General features: G+C 38.6%; 1 protein-coding gene across 3 annotated transcripts; it reads right to left on the reverse strand.

The window, feature by feature from the left end:
• Window positions 1–78: 78 nt before the first annotated feature.
• On the reverse strand, window positions 79–18,889 carry adam28 (ADAM metallopeptidase domain 28). Of its 3 annotated transcripts, XM_040154129.1 has the most exons (23): window positions 18,858–18,882; window positions 16,462–16,539; window positions 13,385–13,473; window positions 13,162–13,238; window positions 12,543–12,621; window positions 12,231–12,307; window positions 10,746–10,932; window positions 10,493–10,555; window positions 10,086–10,157; window positions 9,651–9,820; window positions 8,674–8,755; window positions 7,264–7,397; window positions 6,313–6,490; window positions 5,062–5,151; window positions 4,192–4,387; window positions 3,963–4,068; window positions 3,639–3,795; window positions 3,382–3,462; window positions 3,103–3,196; window positions 2,536–2,641; window positions 2,335–2,428; window positions 2,157–2,252; window positions 79–1,632 (listed from the first exon to the last, which is right to left on the reverse strand). In XM_040154129.1, the coding sequence occupies exons 2-23, from the start codon at window positions 16,517–16,519 to the stop codon at window positions 1,600–1,602; spliced, it is 2,319 nt and encodes a 772-aa protein (XP_040010063.1). In that variant the 5' UTR covers window positions 16,520–16,539; window positions 18,858–18,882; the 3' UTR covers window positions 79–1,599. The 3 variants fall into 3 exon arrangements, with proteins under 3 accessions (XP_040010063.1, XP_040010064.1, XP_040010062.1); XM_040154130.1 differs by lacking the exon at window positions 16,462–16,539 and having other exon boundaries at window positions 18,858–18,889; XM_040154128.1 differs by lacking the exon at window positions 18,858–18,882 and having other exon boundaries at window positions 16,462–16,615.
• Window positions 18,890–22,013: the final 3,124 nt, after the last annotated feature.

A 22,013-nucleotide genomic window follows, 5' to 3' on the forward strand; every position in this document is an offset into this window, starting at 1 on the left:
TAAGATACAAATGTATTTCTTGGTATTAATTTACATTAATTCTTTATTTGCAAACTTTTTCAGTGACACACTCAAGACATTCTTAAGCTGCCCGGTACATCACCACCCCCTTCACTAGGAGAGTCTGGGGTTAATGCCTTGCTCAAGAGCAAGCTGTTAAAGCAGAGAAGAGTGATATTTATTCAGTCTAACATCAATATTACTACCACCTGGATTATGGCTTCCTTTAACAAAACATGGGACAAGTGGTTTTTTTTTTTTTTCAGATACTTGTTTAATCCATAGTAATATGAAATCTCACTGCTTGTTGGACCCTCACTGCTCACAAGGCTTTTTCTACAATGCTACACCTGCTTTTTTTTAAAGCTTTGCAGCACAGAAAAAAAAACACCATATTCTTACTCAGTACTACAATGAAACCTGGATATCGAGCTCTTTTTTTCAGTTTTTTACATTATATGCATTTTCACATAGTGAACTCATTTGAGAGAAGCAGCAGTTTGACAAAGGTGCATTGCAAAAATCTATTTACATAAGCCACATTAGTAATGACAATTCAGAACAACCTACACTCACAAGTTTTGGTTGAATCTCAAACAGTGTACCCTCACATCATAACATAAAAGCCGTGATGACACGTAATTTATCTTAAAATAAACTTGATCTTCAACCTCCAGCAGACAACATGCTGCATATTTTCGATTCTGACGTGTGTCTAACTTACTGAATATAAACTTCCAAAGTGCTCCAAGAAAAAGGGAAAGAACTGTGATCTTGTAAACATAAATTGATAGACCAACTATATCTTATGAACATATAACTAAGATCAACAACCTTTATCTACTCTTGCATTTCCTTATTTTACAGTATTTTCAATGAAGACACTGCTTGAGATCTAACTAAAAATGCTGCATGTAGCGTATTAGAAAACTTTTGAGTGGCAGGGTTCTTATACTCATTTGTATACACAGTTCTTATACTGTTTCTCATTTAGTTCTGTTTCTGAATCTGAAATCTGTGACTTGGCATTTCTATTGCATTGCAAGATAGTGGACCAGAAATTTTAGATCATCACACAAAGTTTAACAAAACGATTCAGGGTATCTTTGATAGTTAGACAAACGACATACAATATTAAATCACTGCAGCTGCTTAATACATTTTGACAGTTAAATCCAGTCTTGTGCAATATTCTGTACCATTCCTGTTACAAAATAAGAAAATGTATTAAATGATATAGCTCACATTTGGGGCCAGAGCTGTTTCGAGCTGCACTAACCCTAACCTTACAGTATTAGAAAAAATTTCCTTAAAGACAAAAAGTTCATCCCTGTAATAACAATTCCTCAGTGCATGGCATGCAAGTAACAATTTAGCGTCCAGTTTTTTCCCTCCTGCCGTCTGCCCATCACTGCTGCAAACACACCGGGCGCTTCAGACAGCATCGCAGTGAGAAGACTGCAGAGGAAGGGGTCATGACAGGTAGCCTTTGATAAAAACTTTTCTCTGCCTCTCCCAATAGCCGGTAGCCTCTTGTTGGGGAAGATGGACAAAGGTGAGCCTCCCCATCTTTATTTACAGGTGGCACTGTGTCTGACATCAGACCTTTGGTGGAGGTACTGCCCTCAGACCCTACAGGAAAAGAAATGTATTACAAAATATATATTGAGTGACTAAAGAAAAAGCTCTGTTTTATTCCCAGTTTGTGTGCAGTCACAAGTACAAATGATATTTTTTTCAGCAAAACTGAGTGATTAAGTCCAGTTTTTCTAATACAGGTTTGTGTTTGAATAATTTAGGTTCTGGTGAAGCGTCTTTATTGGACACAGTCTTATCATCCAATCAGATTGGAGATTTTGGCAACATGAGAAATACAAAACTTATGATCTTGTCTGTGCTCTTCCTCTGTGGTTTCCATAAAAGTTTGTAACACTTGGAGAAATAACTGTGAATGAGCATCAGTGCAGTTTGCATTTTGCACCCTCTTGCACTGTGGTTGGTGCAGACCGTGCTTTCCCTCCCAGTTTGATCGCTGTTGTTTAAGTTCGGAAGAGTTTGATTGAATCACAGCAAAGTTGTGGGGTTTAACCCAGTATCAGAAGCCTATAAACTGTGTGCAATGTGGCAGTGTCACTTTCCGGAGAAATGAGAGTTACCTGACGTGCAGCTATGTAGTTGTGGCTCGGGGGCTTAGGTCTGTTCCCTGCTGGAGGTGGTGGAGGTGGAGGTCCTTTGGGCTTTGGCCTTCCAGTCTAAAATTTCAGATGTTGTTAGGACATGCAATGAAGTTCTTTTCTGTGTCCCAACTCAACACAGTATATTCCCACACATTACCTTTGGCACTGGCTTGGGTTGACTGGAAACTGGTGCTTTGTTTAGGCGGTGAATGGATCTGTCCTCTGCCGGCTGCTTCCTCTGGGCATGTGCCCTATTATAAAAAGAAAGATTCAATCTGCGGGGCTCTCAACCCTCACAAAGGGGAGTTAACAGTATCATAGCCACACCAGGACCTGCAACAGGGTGACCATTACTTACATTGGCAACATGGGACGTTGTCGGGTTTTCCAGACGAACCCTACCACGGCAGCGATGATACCTAGAACCACTAGTATAACTATCACTGCAATGGCAACAGTTTGTCCTGCAGAAATGGGACAAAAATCAGTTTTGTTTGGCTGCAGCAGTGCAACATCAGTCATTCAAGTTCAATATTAATTTTATACATATATGTGTATATATACACACACACACACACACATATATACATACATATACATATATATACATACATACATACATGTATGTATATATATATATAAATATATATATATATATATATATATATATATATATATATACATACATACATACATACATACATACATACATACATACATACATGTATGTATATATATATATATACACATATATACATATACACATATATATATATATATATATATATATATATATATATACACACACATATATACACACATATATACACACACACCACTCAGCCACAACATACATACCATAACTGGTTTTAATGTTGTGGCTGATCAGTGTATTTACATGATGTTAATCAACAATTGTAGGTACCAGTAGAAAGAGTACGGAAAGCTTCATCTTCTGAATTGCAGTAAGGAGGAATCCATCCAGGCTCACACTGACACTCACTCCTGTGATTGCACACCTGACGAACCCAAAGGAGATCCCGTGATTATCAGATGTTCTCAGAGGTCTTGTTTAATGACACCGTGCGGCAGCAGTGCCTCTGTTAACGCAGGGTGCCATTAAACACAACATCCAAATTAAACTAAAGTAAAGTAAACTAAACTTAACTTAACCAAACTTTGGGCGGTGTTGGTGTGTACTTACAGCATGGCCTGGGCATTCTGCAGAACAGTTTGTGTTTTTGTAAGCTGTCTCAAGATCTACGCACTGATTCTGGCTGCACACCTTGAAAAAACACAGGACAGTCACTGGCATTGAACAGGCTCCAGAGACACTGGTTACTGTAATACAAACTGTGGATTTAGCACTGCAGCAGTGATCATGAAACACATTTACAGAATGAGTAGCAGCAACAACAAAAAAAAACAAAAAAAATTGCAGACAATCAGACAGCCTATTACCTTTCCAACCCCACATTTAGTCCCAGTGTCCACCTGGCCGTAGTCTTTAGTGTAGTCATCGAAGAAAGCTGCCTTGCAGTCACCAACCCTCACCATGCGGCCATAGTTTGGGTTATCATTACCATTGTGGCAGATGAGCTTCCCACAAAACATGTCTCTGCAAAGGAAAGAGAAGGTCAGCTCTGTATGTGTTCCAATTCAATAGAGCCAATATTCCAGCCTATTTTGCAAAGTAAAGGTACTTTCTGCTTATTAAACTACCAAGAATATAAGTAAGGGCCATTACAGAGTAACTATCAAACTGTATGTGTTGCTGAGACTCACTCTCGCTGGCAGGGGATGTACCGGTCGTTTGAGGGGCGCCTGCAGAAGCCATAGTAGGTTCCTCTGGTGTTCTGGTGATAGCAGGACGGACGGGCCTCTATAGCACCTGATGAAATGGCAGGATTTTGGATGGAAGGATGGAAGGAAGTGTTTTTTGGTTTTTTTTGGTTTTTTTGTAAACCTATTTAAATATTATAGCTTTTAATCTATGTAAGAAAAGGACTCTCACTTGGTCCATACATCTTGACACACTGGTTTTGCCTCTGTGGACACTGGCCATTGTAGCAGTATCCCAGGCCTCCGTCACATGGGATGCCATTCACAGCAAACACGTCCTCAGGACAGGTGGCGCTCTTCCCGTCACAGTACTCTGACAGATCACAATCATCCTGCTTACTGCGGCACTCCCTGGTGGGGGGCAGGATCTGTGCGGAGGTGGGAGTCGGAGTCGATCAGATTACATATCATATCATTGTTTACTGTACTTAATTATGTGACGCTTCACACGTGCACTAAGTAAGTGCCTCAGTGCATTCATAGTGCCACATTAATAACCATGCCTTGCTTTGCCTTATTTGTGGCGGTGGTGTGCAAATGCCCCGACACGCTTGTCAGCCACTGTTTTATTTAACATAGTTAACCAAGGATTTAAGGCCATGTGATGTTGAATAGTATCAAATGTCTTTTGGGAAAAACTTTTTGAAATTACACTTACACTAGTTTCTCTTTTGGTTTTAGAGGTCGCTTGCCTTTAATGAACAGAAACAGTTTTTTGGCCACTTTGGGGCAGCGGAAACAAGTTGCGAACACACACTCAGAGTGAGGGTTTTGCACAGAACAACTTTCATTGCCTTCCATTGTCAAACTCTGCACAGAAATCATTCTGCACAGTGAAGCACAGACATCCAAGTGAAGTAAAAATGAGCAAAACACATTTTTGAGTGGAGGGGGGGAGACTTTAAAAATGGAATCTAGACAACATTATTATTATTTTTTCTGGAGCAAGGTCAAATAGCTCAAATGCCCACCAGAGGGCTGACCAGAACAAACACCACGTTGCAGCAAATACAGCAGCATGTATTAATCCATATTTACTCACCTTACAGTTCTCACAGCAGTCCCCTTCAGCACACTGTGAACCCTCATTCAGAGTGCAGGTGGTGGCATTGCAACATGGGTTGGTGCACTCCTATAAGGAGAACATAGGTGTTGCAAGGCTGTTATTAATTCTTACTTCTATCATGCTGTGTAACTTCCTTCGGTTACGGTCCCCTCAGTAATGTTCCTGTGTTTTTAGACGTACTTTACTGTTTGTGTATATTGTGTATATTAAGATCTTTTTTTGTTTTTTGGGCGTTCTCATCCCTTAGAGTTTAAGCTAAATTGACATTTTCTGATGGGTATAACTTGTTTTCAGCTTCTTACAATACTTGTGGTATTCCTACATTACTGTTTGTGGTATTGCACCATAATGCCTAAGTAGCATGAAAAAGGAATGTAGTAAGGGCTGTGATGCGTTATCATATGAATTAAAGCTCCATAGAGCTTTTGAAAGATGTGGCGAGCAGCAACCAAACACATCCAGCAGAGGACGAGAACAGGTCTGGACATATTTACAGCTCAGCATGATTCTCATAGGAGTGTACTTCGCAATCAAAACTTTACTGTTACGCTTAACTGATGTTATGTATAAAAGGCATCAGGTTCTTTCAAAGAATAATTCTGAAGCCTGAAATGAAGGCTTGTAAACTGTAGATGTTCATTGTAAATATTAAAATCGATTCATCAAGATAAAGCAACTTCTAAAAAATAATAAAAAAGTATGTAATAAATAACTGTAAAGGTTTTGTGCAAAACTATTTTAGGTAGCAGAATAAGTAAAGTGAACACTGCTGTTTACACTATAAACGTACCAATCATAATGATTTAGTAATAGCACATAGTGATTTAAGCACTTTAAAAACACTGTACACAGTGAGCAGTTAGTGCCGATCAACTGAATAACAGCCTAATGAAAATAGCTGTTTCTGAGCCTGGATGTACGGGCTCTTAGACACTGGTGCCTTATGTACTTGCCAAAAATTTTAAAAAGAGCTTTAGGATTTTGTATCATTTCACTGTTAGTTCACATTAATGTATCTGCCTCCAGTCACTTTTAGAAGACGACTGACTCTAATTTTCTTTTCTTACATGTGTGGGTGCATTTCAGGCATCTTCATTTCCAAAGAAGAGTCGGGATCAGACAAATAAAATAAGGTGTTGTGTCTTATGCTCAGAAAACAACTGCACTTTCAGTGCAATACTATAAAATCACATGATGCTTGAATGAGTGCTTGTTAGTTTTATTTACCTCCACGGTGCCACAGTCGCACTGCTCTCCTGTCTCCACAAACCCGTTTCCGCAGACTGAAAGAGACACCAAACTCGTGTAGTCTGGTTTGTCAAGCAGACAGCTGGGTCTGCGGCTTGTCAGGTATCTTTCATATTTATTGCTGCTGCAGCTACTGAAAGACCGAGGAACGTTCCAGCTGAGGAAAAAACAACACGTTAACCTTATTAACGCCATAGTCACATTCTCTGAACCACAATTAGTAACAGCAAGTTTTCCGAACACAGAGATGCCTTGTCTTCCTCTACAGCATTTATCTCTACAACTAATCCTCTCAGAAAATCGTTTTGCTTGGATCCAGCTTTTTCTATAGGCCTTTTTCACAGCAGATAATTTCACTTGTAATAGTGGGAAAAGCACAAGTGTAAGTAATGAGATTAACAGCATTAATGGTTCCATCACTAAAATGTCCCTCTAAGTCATGACAGTGTGAAAGTCAGTCAGAATGCGCAATACAGGGATACCTGAAACCAAAGCATCTAAACGCTTTTATTATTATGTTATTATTTAGACCCTGGACTTTTTCTACTGAGAGATGTCAAAATGTCTTCCATTAAAAAAAAAGAATCAAAATTGATGCAGCAGAATCAGAAATATGGTCATTTTTATTCCACACATTTTTGTTCCTTGTCAAAATATGGTGCCTACTTTGCCCACAATGCCACTTGACCGCTGACAGTTCTGATGGAGAATCTAGTATATTATGCTAGTAGCAGCTATTGTAGCCTTCAAGCCCCTAGCCTCAAGCAGAGATGAGGACTGGGCTATATAGGTATGGTTAGCTAACTTCTATAAAAACTTTGTCATTATATGCTTGTTAAACAAAACAGTATTTTACTGACAGAATCAATGTCTGATCTACCTTTATAGAGATGGCTTTTGAGTGAGACTCTTGAATGATTTTTTTCTCACCTGAGGGCTGCAGCCATGATGCAGGTGTCCCCAGCACAAATGCAGGCACTGGAGTCATCATGGTCCATGCCCAGGTTATGGCCCATCTCATGAGCCAGTGTAGCTCCCACTGCAATGGCCCGGTCACTGTGATCCTGAGAGATAACAGACCACCAGTTATATGAGTGTAACTCTTTAAATTTACTCACTCTTATCAGCATTTTACATCTGTTTAAAGCAAACATACAACAAGGTTAGCCAGTTAACATACGATAAAAAAATATCTGTTTTCTGATGTTGAGGCTTTTTGCATTTACTGACAGAGTTCCTCTATTTCCGTGGAAGAGTCTAGATGTCTTCTGCACTACAGTGGAAGAGTTTTATATCACCATTTGACAAAAATGACAGTTCTGCTTTAAAATAATAGTTAACAAATGGTTCAAATTTTGCTCACTATTGATGATAATAGGGAACTTGGTTGGCAAAATGATATTTCAAAGAATGGATATTAATGTTTGATTGTTTTCTGATACTAAAATAAATATACAGAGGTAGGGAAAGTTACATATACTGACTACAGAGACACAGATCTGCCTCAGTTTTTGCACTGACTTAAGCAATTATTGGCTGTCTCTTTCCATTACTCATAGAGTAACACGTCTACAGCCATGCTATCAGCTCTGTGAAGCTGTACTGAGGCTGCACAGTGTTGCTTTGAGCTGAATTCTAACAGTGACAATGCTAACATACAGTAGTGTCATGTGTTTGCATGCTAACATTTTCTATTTAGTGCTAAACACAAAGTGCAGTTGAGGCTAATGGGAATGGGGTTTTTTGCAGGTTTTTGGTCATAAACCAAAGGATTGGACAAATTCATTTTTATTTTGACCCGATGATGGTGCTAGATAAAAATGTTAAGGGAACACTAAAGTTATTACACAAGTTCTTCCCCTGAGGGGAACTTGAATGTCTGGACCAAATATCACATCAATCCATCCAACAATTTTAGAGACATTTCACTCAATACCACAAATGTGAACTTCATGGTGAAGCAAGGAAAAAAGCCAGTAGGATACATCATCTGGGAACCATGAATGTCTGTACAAAATGTTGTTCCAATCCATTGAGTAGATTTGAAATACTTCACTTGCTAATTGAAAATATTGACCTGATGGTGCCGCAACAGGAAGGCTCAGGAGATCGTCCACAAACTTAGCATTTGACCTCAAGACACCAATAGTTGTTGAGATATTTTAGCACTGGTCCAAAGGGAGCCACTGACTGATAAACCATCATTGCGATCCCTAGAGCCATGCTCCTAGTATGGTGAAAATTCCTTGGTTGCTAACATTGCACCCAACCAGGAATATAACATACAAGATACGATTCAAATAACAGAACAGGTCTTCCTGTCTACCTGGAACACCTCACCTGTACTACCCCAACAGAGTTACCAGAGCAAAGAGTCCCAATGAAAGCCAGTCCCACAGTTGCGCCGTCAAAGTCAATACCACTGAAAGACAAGGAAAGACAAGATGAGAAACACTGTGAATATTAATTGTGACTAGGCCATATCTATGCTATCCATCCATATAGTTCTCTATTTATACTCTAAACTTAGATATTGACTATTTGAAATAAACAAAAAACATCTCTATTCACAGGAGATGTAGGCGGATGGTTAGCATTAGCAGTTCTGCAGGCTCTTATTTGGTTACTTATTTTGTTCAATTTACCAGTTTCACAAAGGCATGATTTGACTGAAATGACTTATCACGTAAATATTAACTAACCTGGCACTATAAAATTTACTTAGCATGAAAAGTTAACCAGCCATTTAAATTTTAAAACTCCTGTTCCACAGGGTTTTTTGTGGGGAGGAGAGTTTACTCTGGCATCAACAGATTTAGGGTGGCTGAGCTGATAAGCCAAAAGTAACTTTCAATCACGTTTGTTCAGCTTATTTAGACATCTGTACTTCCCTGAAATCTGAATTTGAAAAAAATGATGGGCATGATCCAATATGGATTTACACACAAGTTACACAAGCATGATGTGGAAACCTAAAAGTTCCAGAACATTAACAACTGATGCTTCAAAGTGGTTAAACTAGGAAACATACATGACAGCTCTGGTTTGCTTCTTAAAACAAACCAGAGCTGTCTTCTTTTGTTTGTTTTATTTAATAAAGTTAAGTGCAGAAATCACTGCATTTTATTTAATTTGCTGTCAGCTTAATTTTGAATACTAACTCCATGCCAGTAGGAGTCAGTATGTAAGCAACAAAAGTCTTAAACGAAATCTTTCTCCATTCAATACACTACATATTTCACCCATAAGAGGCATTTTTCCACATTTGAGACAATTTGGATGTTATTTATTTATTAATTTATTCAGACTATTCAGACCTAATGAGATGTGCGTTGTCATGCTTTTTCCTCTTGACCAGTTCAGAGTTCCTCCACCTCGTGAAAGCGTCCAGGTTGGCTCCGGCCGGGGGGGTCACAGTGATCAAGTCACCATTGGACCAGATCTCTAGCCCAACCAGAGCAATGAAGGTCCTCAGGGGCTTATAGACCTGCAAACAACACCAGCAGGAGATCCCCAGAAAGACACCATGAGAAAGGGAACAACTACACTGTTCATTTTATACAGAAAAGAGACCAAACTTTCTGGACACTTTTAGGGCTGAACAAATCACAAGAATCGGAAATATGGCTGAAATGTAACAAAACAGATATAATCGAGTCCAAACACTCAAACTTAAATTGTTGACCAGCTGAGTGGTTATGTAACATTTATGCCTTGGAATTTTTCCTTAAATAGCAAAAGCACTGACTCACCAAGTTGACAAAGTTGACCATTTCAAATATCTTCTTTCTCAGCTCTCTCTGATCTCGCTTCATCTTCACATACTGAAATACCATTTCATCATGTTAGAGCAGAGTCACATCCTGTTTCTCAGCAGTTGATTCATTATAAATTCCCAACAGGATTTATGATGACACACTGATAACAATATGTCATCAGAACCAGACCAAATACTCCAAAAATGTTAGCATTCGTGTCTGTTTCTAATTGCATCACCACATAGTTGAGATTTACAAACATTAGGAAGATAAGTCTGGTAATTTACAAGAAGGCAAACCAAATTAGACTGAAAATTATTATTATGACTCTTACTTTATTTTAAATTTCCGCTATTTTAATGTATGTTATTTCAAATTTTGAAGTTTACACTATATCTTACCTCACGGTTATCAGCAACAAGGAAGAGCTCAATGTATTTCTTTTGCTGGATAATAGATACAGCCTGGAGGGCAAAAGAATAAAGCAGATAAAGGCACTTTTTAGTTAATGCACTCTTTAAGCTTGAAAATTGCATGGTCTTTATAGACCATGCAATTACTAGACTGAATGATGTGTTAGTGCTGCAAAACCTCAGATCAAATGGCCTGATAACCTTAAACAGTACGGGGGGGTTTTGACAGAAATGTTTTTACCCCTGATCTGGAGCGGCTGCGGCTCGTTGGGGGTTCAAAGTCATCACTCCAGCTGGTGTTGGTGACACCACACACTGAAGGAGTGAAGTTCTTCTTCTCATCGACAGTCATCACTGCATGATCCCCATCATCGCCACCAGACAAGGGCTCAATCAGGTACCTCTGCGCAGATGTTCTGAAGTAACCCCTAAACCAAGATCATAGTACTTCTTTTAGTTATACAGACATTGTTTTGAGGCAAAAATAAATCCATTGGTTTTTTCTTTATTTCCTTTCTTCCAAGAGCAAGTGAGCTACCTGACAAACACACAATGCACTGAAACATAAAATATAAATATACATTTCTTCTTTTCATTTTTATATTTATTCATGTTCTTAGATGGTCAGTGATGTTAGCTGGCTTACTGACCCTAGCCACAGTTTGTGCCCCTCATGTAGATGTCTAGCCAATTTTTAACCCATTTTGCTGGCCTGGTAACCAGACCACTCATGTGGCTGGCAGGCTGCCATCTTTGTTATAAGTCGGAGAAAGAGGCACACCATGGGAAATGGATTAAAAATGTCTTTTATCATTTAGCGAGCTGAATATGTTTTCATCCAGATGGTTAGCTTCTGTGGGGATTCTGGAAATACCCTCAGAGCGCTATTTTCTGTTTTCTTTAAACAAATGCTGGTTAGTTATCTTTTAGAGAACCTGATGCTCTGTGATTTGACTGTATGCTAATATATGAGAGGCATGAACTGAGGCTAACTGAACCTTGTAGCAACGGGCTGACGTGGGAAGTCTGAAGTTGGAATGTCAGCCAAGCCAACTAGCTAGATTTTAGACGTCTCATTATGATTTGGTTGCATATTAAAGCGTCTATAATCAATATTTTCTATATTAACAATGGAAAGAGAATTATCACTAATCTACGAAGCTCTTCTGAACTCTTCAGCATTTAGGATTTTAGCTTCGTTCAGCTCATTGTTTTGGTTTTGTGTCTCACAACTTTACTGTTTTAAACTGTCAACCCAGTGTCATTTCCAGATGCAGCAGGCAGCTGTTCTTAGTAAAAAAGCTCAGATAAACCCATTGCAGACTACACTTCCTGCCCAGAGCCAAATGGCAACTGAGCTAAAAGGAGAGTGAATATTGGTCTTACATTTGCCAGGTGGATGGAAACACGAATCAGCATCTGCTGAATATGTAACTAAGCTACTGTTTCTAACAAGATGGCCATTTCAACCCAAAAGCTGTTAATACATGGGTGTTATGTTTACAGTGTGTTTCTGCTGCCCCTAAAGGCCACAAAAAATCAATTAATGCCGGTTTAAGTTCATGTCAAGAACTTAAGTCTCCACATTGTTAACTGGTTCCATGAATTCTGTTCGTAATGCGAATAGGTGTTATTATGGGATATTTATCATATAGGAGCAGCATGTTTTTTGAGTTTTTGATGACACTTAAAAGTAAAGTTAAAGAGAGGTGGTTTGAGGGCTCACCTGAGTCCATCACAAGTGCTAATGCTAACAGACGACTTGCTGTCATTCACAATCCTCCCATGATAATAGCAGTGATCCTGGTAAAGACATGAGAATGATGAGGGGGTTATTACATGAGAAAATCCAAACTATCCTTTTAATCTGTTTATTTTTTAACAGTCAAAGAAATGTTTATTGACTTTTGTCTTAGAAGCATTATAAAACAATTAAAACATGTGGTTTCGAAAACACAGGTGTCTGTAATTTCACATTAAGTCATTTTACTGTATGTGCAAGTGAAACTCGCCAGAATGCATGAATAGAAATACTTACCATGTCATTTGGGGTTGTGGTGACTTGAGTCCCATCTTCTTTGTAGTAAGTCTCAGTGTAGTCTTTGGTGAGTAATCCACTGACGATGAAAAGACAAAAATAAATAGGTATCTATGCTACATCAGTGCTTGTATTTTAATACATTTCCTACAGATTTGATGACCTCAATTTTTGAGACCTAGGAAAACACAACAAATGTTCTTATTGAAAATAAAAATTCAAACTTTTATTTACACGCATATGTAATAAGGGAATTCAGATTCTGAGGCTGTAAAATCTACCTTTATCCATAGAAATGTAACATGGCTTTTAATGTGTCTAATGACAAAACAAGAATTACATGCAGACCACAAATTTTGTGAAGAAAAAATAAAAGAAGTAAAACCAGTTAGTTGCACTGAAGCATTGTTTTAAACATTAACTCAAATTTTTCATCATGTTAAGACCTGCTATATTTCAGGCATCAAAAATGACCAGCAACAATATGACAATATCAGCTGTTTATGTTCAACAAGTGATTAATATTATAGACATTTTTTAACACGTGAACACCTATTTGTCTTGTCTTTTTGTCCCTTATATGTTACAGAGGCATGGCTTTAGACAAGTAAAAACTTACTCATTTTTTTCTAGTTGCATTTCAATGTGTTCTCCTCCCACTGTCATTGCATACGTGATAGTCTCTGGTCTGAGGTACTGTGGAAAATAAAGATGGGAAATTGTGCTTTCAGTAAGTTTTATGTTTCCCCCTAACCAACATCACAGCCGTCGCTTGTATTTAAGAACAACACAAAGGTATCTCATGATACTGACACTATAATTTGAAAAACAGAAAAATGTACCTCTGCATGTCTTTTTCTGACTGTGTGAAGTCTGACGGGTCGAACCACCTCATAGTCCTTCACTTCCTCAAACTCATTTCCATGGCTTTCTGTGGGGATACAACACACATTATGTTTGTTTGTGATAGGAAGGAATATGCTCATTTGATAGGGTATACAACAAGAAGTTAGACTTGAAAGTTGATAAAAGGTGTTTTTTTAACTTAGAAAGCAAAACTGACATAATCTTTGGCTTTAAAAGCCTCTGTTAAAAAAATGGTTTGACATTTTGGGAAATGCACTTCTTCGGTTTCTAGAGTTACTCTGCAGAATTATGCATCTGTGGAGATACATTTAAATATCTTTCTGAACCTATACAGAGAACTTTGTTATGGGTAACTGATCCAAAATCGTGACCTACTTTTTCTTTCAGGGAGGAAGTATAGTAATGCCACATGTGATCTTCTAGCGGTATGAAAGAAACTAACTTTTTAAAAGAAATTTAAACATGAATTCATGTTTTTTTCACAGATGTAGCTGTTTGTTTACACTGTCGCCAGCGTGAAATTGATTTCATCTACATTTTCCTTACGCCGTGCTTTGCTTTTTAGTGGGCTCATATGTCACACCCCCAAGTATTATGAGAAACACACAAGCAAACGAGTCCCAATGACACCCGTGTACATTTGCTTACATTCAACCCAGAGAAAAATAATTCTAGCTTTACACGGGCAAATTGATAGCATCCTCATAGCTCACTAATTGTAATAATACAATAATACAATAAAAATGTCACAATCAGACATAACATTGGAAAAAAACAACAAAGCGAATTTCCCAAAGCGAAAAAACTAGTCCTTTAACATTTCTAATTTGAGAAAATATAATAATAGCAATGTAAGGTGAGGGCGGCAATGTGTGGAATTTATTTAGAAGCTAAGCCGATAACCTAGGGTTTCTTTCTGTCAGGTCTGACACCTCCTGTGACTATCATGCGCATATTGAATGACCCCATATGGGACCCATATCCTACAGTTGAGAAACTCTGTTCTAGCCCCTGGCCCATGCAGAACTTCAGTCCGAGCAGAAAAAAAGACACCTGCTACAATCAAAACGATGAAGCTCCCTTTTCAAAAAAATACAACTTAAGCTGTAGGTGAGTAAAATGAAGCAGCAGACCAGATCCTTTACAAAAACAGTTAGTTGTAGAATAATTTTTTTTAATACCACACTTCACAGTAGAATTGAAGATCTAATGAAGGCAGATTAGTGCAAAATTGTTGCTAAACTCTCCGCATGGTGCGTGCTGTAGCTTTTGGCTGGGCTCAAAAACTTGGGCAATCGACCTGCACATAACAAGCTATGACACATTAACATGAAGTTTATACAGTGTCAGCGCAGTACCTGAAGCTCTGTCCTGGAAACTAGTTGTCAGTGAAGGGATCCTTCTATAACTTTATCAGGAGGAATACAAAGGGTTTTGTGAGCAGCCTTCAAGTCAGGTTAAACACGCTTGGTTTTCGTTGTATGATGACCAGGCAAAGTCTTATTTTTGTCCCACTCTCAGACTACGTACAGGCTCTCCAACCTTGTGGGGTCTTTTAGCAGCCTGAAGGAATACCTGCAGACACTATTCAGGCCTGAAAACATACCTCCTCTGCATGTTTTTAGGATTTAAAAAACTTTATTTTAAATGAAAGTTAATGTTCTCAGAATAGAACATAAATAAGAGATAAAGCAGTAAAGCACAGATCTCTTTGTAGTAAAGATGCAAATACACCATCATCTCCATCAATGACACATCATTTTAAGAAGGGTTTTTTTTATGTATAAATGTTTCTGGTGTACTATCCATAATGTGGACAACACAATAAACAATTTCATCATAATTTTTTATGTGCTAGATTTGTTTAAATGTAACAGTTACAAAACATATACAGTCGTTAAAATACAAATTTCAGAAATTCCAATTTTTGATCACATTAGATAAAAAAAGATAGATTCATTCGATTTTGCAGAGGAAGATGTAGATTTTTTTTTTTTTTTTTTTTTTTTTTTTTTAACTTTTTCTGTGCACTATACTTTTGAAACCAAACCTAGGCCCCTGTGGCCATGGTGTATTTATAGTATTTTAAATTGTTTGCTATACTGAGAGTGTAGTTTGTGCTACTCAGATGAAACCAGTGATTGAGATCTTTTAGTTTAAACTTCTCATTTTTCACATACTTAGACAAAATATATTTCCTACTTTTGGTTGTTTTAGTTCTCTGTAGATTTCATCAGTTCCTGATTTTGCCATCTTTTCACCAGAAATTGTGTCTGATACATCACAGAGAGTGTCACAAAGTCAGTTTTTGTCAACTGTGCCGTTTTTTTTCCACATTTGATGGGCGACATCCTTTACATTATGTCACCAAAGTAAAGAAACTTCTTGACCACAGACTGTACTTCCCAGCCAATGAACACTGCTTGAACAGAAATGACAAAGTCACTCAGAGTCATGGCTACGTGAGGGCCAGGTAGTACCTAATAGGCTTGTGGCTTTGTTGTGAACCAAAGTCCAGCTCCGACAAGTGATACACAACATCAAAAATGTGTTTAAAGTAATTCCCACTCCCTTTGCTTGGCTTATGAAGCAATATCAGATGGTAATCAGTGTGGTAGTAATCTAACAACAAAAGGCACACAGTCACTGTGCTTGAGCATTTCATTTCAAGTGGTCAGATGTGTTAGGCCCAGAGCATGTTTTGTCCCCAAAAAATCCATTATCACTGATGTAGACAGGATAAACTCACCTAAACATAGATCAACCATATTTTTAGGCAGAGACAAATATCATTTATAATCCTAAAACTGATGGAAGTTACATGTGTATCTTTGAATCTTGAAAGAACATTCAAATACATTTTATTTATAAAACATTATATCATATTGGATCTAGTCTGGTGGTTTAGGACACTTTTTACTTTATACCCAGGAACAACATATCACTTTAACACAAGGTAAAGTGCTTTGAATAAATAGGATAAGATAAACCTAGGCTTTAGTTATTAATTAGCCACTCTGCTGAGTGGCTGTAACAGTATCCAGTCACCTACCTGAGGGTTTGAGTGAGGCATTTAGGATGAGGATCCACAATAAGAGAGTTCGCGTCATTGTCCAAGTGCAGACAGTCACTGTAACAGCAGATCGGTGCTATAGTCAGGCTTTATGCTGTCTACCTATATGCTGTCTTGCTGTGTTTGCGAGGCCACACCTTCGCCGGCTCTCCTGGCCCTGTCACGGCTACTTCCTGATTGATGACAAATTTACACCACACTCACAACCAGCCTGAGCATGCCCGTGCTTCTCTTAAGGAATGCAGGAAGAATACTACCGAGGCTGTTGTGGCCAAAGCTTAAATTGTAATCTCCCGGATTAAGTTTCATGATAACGTTTAAGGGCTGTATATTATCCTACAGTCCTTGGAAAATCATGATGTTTTAATCCCCCCATCTTTTCGGTGGACAAAATTTTAGCCGCTTCTTCTTTTATTGCATAAAAGCCATAAATCAGCAGTTTGACTCATTGTGTGCTGTGACTGACAGACTCACTAACAGTCCTTACACCATATGGTAATATCCACATGCCCTCACTCGTCACACTGCCGTTACCGCATTGTGAAGTTTCACAGTATATGCTAAATATAGACACTAAAACTGAGGTCCATCAGCGATACTTCAGATGCTCCTTCCCTGCCTGTCTGTCCCTCACCCACTGAACACTCGCTTGGAGTCAAAGCAGAGACAAAGTGTCAGAGGACAATAAGGCCAATGTGCATGTTCCCTCTGCGGCACACAGGGACAATTGCGGACAAGGAGTCAGTGTGTGTGGTTCAGTAGGGGCAGCCTGGTGGTGTTAAAGTAACGCTGTGTGACAGTTTGTTTTAAGTATAGTGTCAGTTTTGCTCTCATATCAGTAATATAACACAATAGTGATTCAACTTAAAATTAGTTCTTTCAAATTTTCATTTTCTTAACATTCGGTGTCTTGGTGGGGTTTCCTGTGTAAAAGCCTTTGACTGACAAGGAAGTACAAATGCAATATGTTTGCGGTCGGGCATTGATCAGAATAACATTTTTAGCACTACAAGCCTAGTCTTTGTCAACCGACAACAACAAGAGCAACACACAAAGAATCTCAACAGACATTCTAAGGAAAAAGACATAATCACTGAACACTAACAGGATTAGCAGATAATCTCTAGTCACAGTATATATAAACTGCTTCTCTGCCTGGTGACCAACCAATAGCACTTTAAACGTACATTTTGGCATGTGATATTAATTCATGCGAGATGCAAATCTGCCTCATTCAGTTAAATCCTGGTCAGAATTTTTTGTCTGTGCAGTTTTAGGGTGCTCATTCATGTCACGGTGCTCTGTTCACAGAGGACATGACCTAAGTGATCAGTTGCCTCACTCTGCTCTCAAACCTAAGGTCAGAATCTCCAATTATCTGGCTTCACACACTGAAAACAGTAAATCTCTAAAATGATTTCAAGAGACTAAGAAAATCAGCCCTCATACCAGATCATAAATTATACACCTATCTTAAAACAAAACTCACATGCCCATGTATATATTGAAGGAGGTATTAGTCTCACTAATCACTTGTCCTGTCCATTATGGCTGCAAAGAAATCCTATGAAAGTGATGGGAGACAAAATCTGCAGCCCTAGTTCTGTGCAAAGACGCATTATAAAGTTTGGGTGAATCCTCATTGAGAATTGAGAAATACCTTCTTTGTGTTTTCATGTACTGTGTTTCCTTGCTGAGGTGCGGTGGAGGTATAGTAACACAAAGAAGGAATTTTGTAACAAGACAAGAATCTACAGTCATGCTGGCGGCTCTGTGGGGCGGTGTTTAGGCGCAGAGGGGTTTTGACCTAAGTGCTATGATATTGATGTTGACGGTGTCAGACATGCCACTGTGATTCTCCAGAGCGCTAATGCGGAGGCAGGGCACAAAATGTCCCTGACCATTCGATTCCTTATTCCTACACACACACAGGTAATGCAGTGTCATTATAGAACAATGCAGTGTCCGTATACAGACTTAAAATTTTGCATGCCAAACCATCTACGCCTGCCTAACTGTCCCCAGTGAACAACAAACTCTGTGTGCGTCACACATTTGTTCTTATTTGAGGTATAACTAAGATGAATTAGACTAAGCTCGGATACAAACTGCTTTCATCAGATACTCTTATAATGTCACTCATATCAGAGTGACATTATTAAACAACCTTTAACAGCTACTGTGGCTTCAGAAAGTATTCCGACCCCTTCACTTTTTGCTCAGTGTATTGTGTTGTAGATTTAATGTTAAATGGTTAAAATTTCCATTTTTGCCCGTTAATCTACACTCAATGATCCATAATGTCAAAGTGAAAACATTGTTTTAGAAATGTCCACAAATATATTAAAAATAAAAAAATGAAATCTCTCATTCACCAAAGTATCCAGACCCTTAGCTGTGGTGCTCCAGATTGCGGTCAGGTGCATCCGGTTTGCTTTAATTTTCCTTGAGATGTATCTATAATTTGATTGGAGTCCCGCTGGGGCAAACTGAATTGATTGGACAGAAAGAAAGGCACACACCTGTGTATATAAGGTCCCACAATTCACACCGCACGTCAGGACAAAAACCAAGGAATTGAAGTCCAGGGAGTTCTCGGAGTTGGCTGTCTGGCCAAATGAGAAGGGCCTTGGTCAGGGAGGTGACAAAGAACCCAACGGTCACTCTAAAAGTTTCAGAAGTCCTCTACAAAGATGGGGAAAACCTGCCGGAAGGACGACCATCTCAGCAACACTCCAATTGGGCCTCCACGGTAGAGTGGCGAACACCAGCCACTGCTCGTCCACTGGCTATTACCATCCCTACGGTGAAGCATGGTGGTGGCAGCATCATGCTATCAGTGGGCTTCTCGATGGCAGGGACAATTCTCTGACTGTCCAAGATTTGCCCAACCCAAACCCAGCCTTAAACCCCATTTATCATCTGTGGATAGACCTGAAGATAGCAGCACAAACTCTTCCCGTCCAGTCTGATGGAGCTTGAGAGGATCTGCCAGGAAGAAACGGACCAACAGCTCGAATCCAGGTGTGCAAAGCTCATAGAGACTTACCCAAGAAGATTGGAAGCTGTAGTTGCTGCCAAAGGGGCTTCTACAAAGTACTGAATTAAGGGTCTGAATACTTTTGTAAATGAGAGATCTCGGTTTTTGAGTTGAAATTTGCAATTTCTAAAAACATGTTTTCACTTTGTCATTTTGGATTATTGAGTGTAGATTAATGGGCAAGAATTTTTCCATTTTAAATTCAATATACAACACAAAGTGTGCAAAAAGTGAAGATGTCTGAATACTTTCTGAAGCCACTGTATAGATAAAGATAAGAGCGGCTGTAAAATTTAAATATTTCTGTCATTTGCAGCAGTATTTCCATTATTATTTGTGGCATTACCTGATACATCACCTACCTAATCTGTGTGGGAAAGTGCTAAAATGTGTTAAATAAATGAATAAAAACAAATTCTATGTTTTCCACCTCTAACTCCTTTCTTCTGTTACAATTCAGTATATTTCATATTTCAGTATATTTCACAATTCAGTATTCAATATACACCCCCCCCCCGGTATATCAGAGGTGTTCCCACTCTTTAAACACACAAAAGTGACTTTTAAGGGTATTTTAGTGTCTATGAGAAACACAAAATCCCAGTGTTTATTTCAACATCATGCTTGTCAAATACAGTATAAAGATGTTCACATTAAAGAGAGATCAGCCAGTAGTTTAAATGCAGATTGATTATCAATATCAGTCGTCAAACAGATATTGAGTATGGCATCTGACTGGCATTAAGATTTACTCTATGTACCTATGAAATACATTTAAAGTGTTGATGTGTTATCAGTGTTTCATCAGAATTTCTGCTAAGCATTCACAGGGTTAAAATAATTTATCGTTCAGGTGTTTTCTGTGAAGGTTAAGTATTAAGCCTTTTAGGACCTTGTAAAAAAAAAAAAAACAAAGCTTATTGTCACATATGACTAAGAATTCTACGGCTGAGAAATATCCAGTCGTAAAAACTGGATTTATTTTTTTAACCTATTTTTGATTCTGTTTTCACATACAAATAGCAAACACACACACATATTCCAGGGCTCATGTGAAAACATTAAATAGAGTACTCCACTTGTATAATCAACATTAATGCAACAATAATTATAATCTAATAATATAATAGACATTATTTTAACGGCCCATTATGTATGATGATTATTTTGACTTTTGGTACCTTAAGTATATTTTGGTGCTAATACTTATGTACCTTTACTTAAAGAAAATTTTGAATGAAGGACTTTTTTTTCATTCCCACTCACATTTCAGTAACATCAGATAATGAAGGGCTTAGTCATCTGACTATCTGATTATGATTTAATTCAGCTTGACATTAAATATTTATATTACAGTTGACCACTGATGACCCGGCCTCTGACTCAGTATCAGTGCCCACATGTAAGCCATTACTCCCTTTTTCATGGTCGCCAATTTTGCATTTTACAACTTCACCACCAGAGAGCGACCTCTTCATTTCATAACCACCCAGCTACAGTGAACCTGGACTGCCTGTAGTGGGCTCTCACATAATGCACAAATATCAAGTCCTTCACAACAAGTTCTCTGGTAAGATATTGTGTGTTAAAGTCATGTTAAAAAAATGATTTTGTATTGGAGATAACAATTTTCTCCAGTAAAGATGAAGTCACCCCACCAGTATCAGTAAGTCAGGGATTACAGAAGGTTTATTTGCTCTCCAGAAGAGACAGATGTTTCACTTTTTGGTAATGACTTCAAAGTTGACCACCAGAGATGGATTTTGTGCTCAGTATCAGCTCTGCCAGCCTGGCTGCTAGCTGTCCAACTTCGGGGCTGATGGTGCTGCCGTATTGTCCGGGGTGTGGGAGGAGAGCTGGCTTGCGTGACCAGGCCTCTGTGGAAAACAGTGACTTTACTGACTGTACACACAGAAAGTACTGCAGTGTAAACTGTGTTGCTGATGGAGTCCTGCCAGGGACACAGCAGTCTGTTTCCACACTACTGGTCTGACCTTGGCAATCACAGATGAATCAGACTGCAAGATTTTCCATTTTCCCTGCAGGCCAAGATCTATATCTCATCACTGCTGTGGAACCAGTTCAAATCCATTTTCAAACCTGATAGATGTAATCTTTTTGCTATTATTTTTAAAAGAGCGAAAAACTCCGGAGACTGTCCCATGACTTGTACTCACTTCACTTTAATGATGTTATCAGTCATTTGATCTTTATTAGAAGAGCGTTGGAGCTGAATAGGTACCACCACCATGCTGTACATGGACAGACCAGATCCCAGCTTCATTTTGCTTGGTGTTGCTGGAACCCACCAGTGGACCCTTGACCTGACGGGAGATACAAGCGATTTAGAGGAGCCTCTACATGATGTTTACCAGCTGCCATCTGTTTCCCTGCTTGTCTAAAGGAATAGTTGTATCATGCAATGTAGATACTGTACATAATTCATAACAACATGTGTTACATGTGTACACATAGAAGTCTAACGGTTATA

This window comes from Xiphias gladius, chromosome 19 (genome assembly GCF_016859285.1).
Source record: "Xiphias gladius isolate SHS-SW01 ecotype Sanya breed wild chromosome 19, ASM1685928v1, whole genome shotgun sequence".
Classification (NCBI taxonomy): Eukaryota; Metazoa; Chordata; class Actinopteri; order Istiophoriformes; family Xiphiidae; genus Xiphias; species Xiphias gladius.

Coding starts and splice junctions, on each gene's coding strand:
- adam28 (XM_040154129.1), bottom strand. CDS start 16,519: ATGACGCGAACTCTCTTATTGTGGATCCTCATCCTAAATGCCTCACTC. Junction 10,933..12,230: donor AGCACTTGTGATGGACTCAG/GTGAGCCCTCAA, acceptor ATCTTGGTTTAG/GGGTTACTTCAGAACATCTG. Junction 5,152..6,312: donor GCGACTGTGGCACCGTGGAG/GTAAATAAAACT, acceptor TTCTCCTTATAG/GAGTGCACCAACCCATGTTG.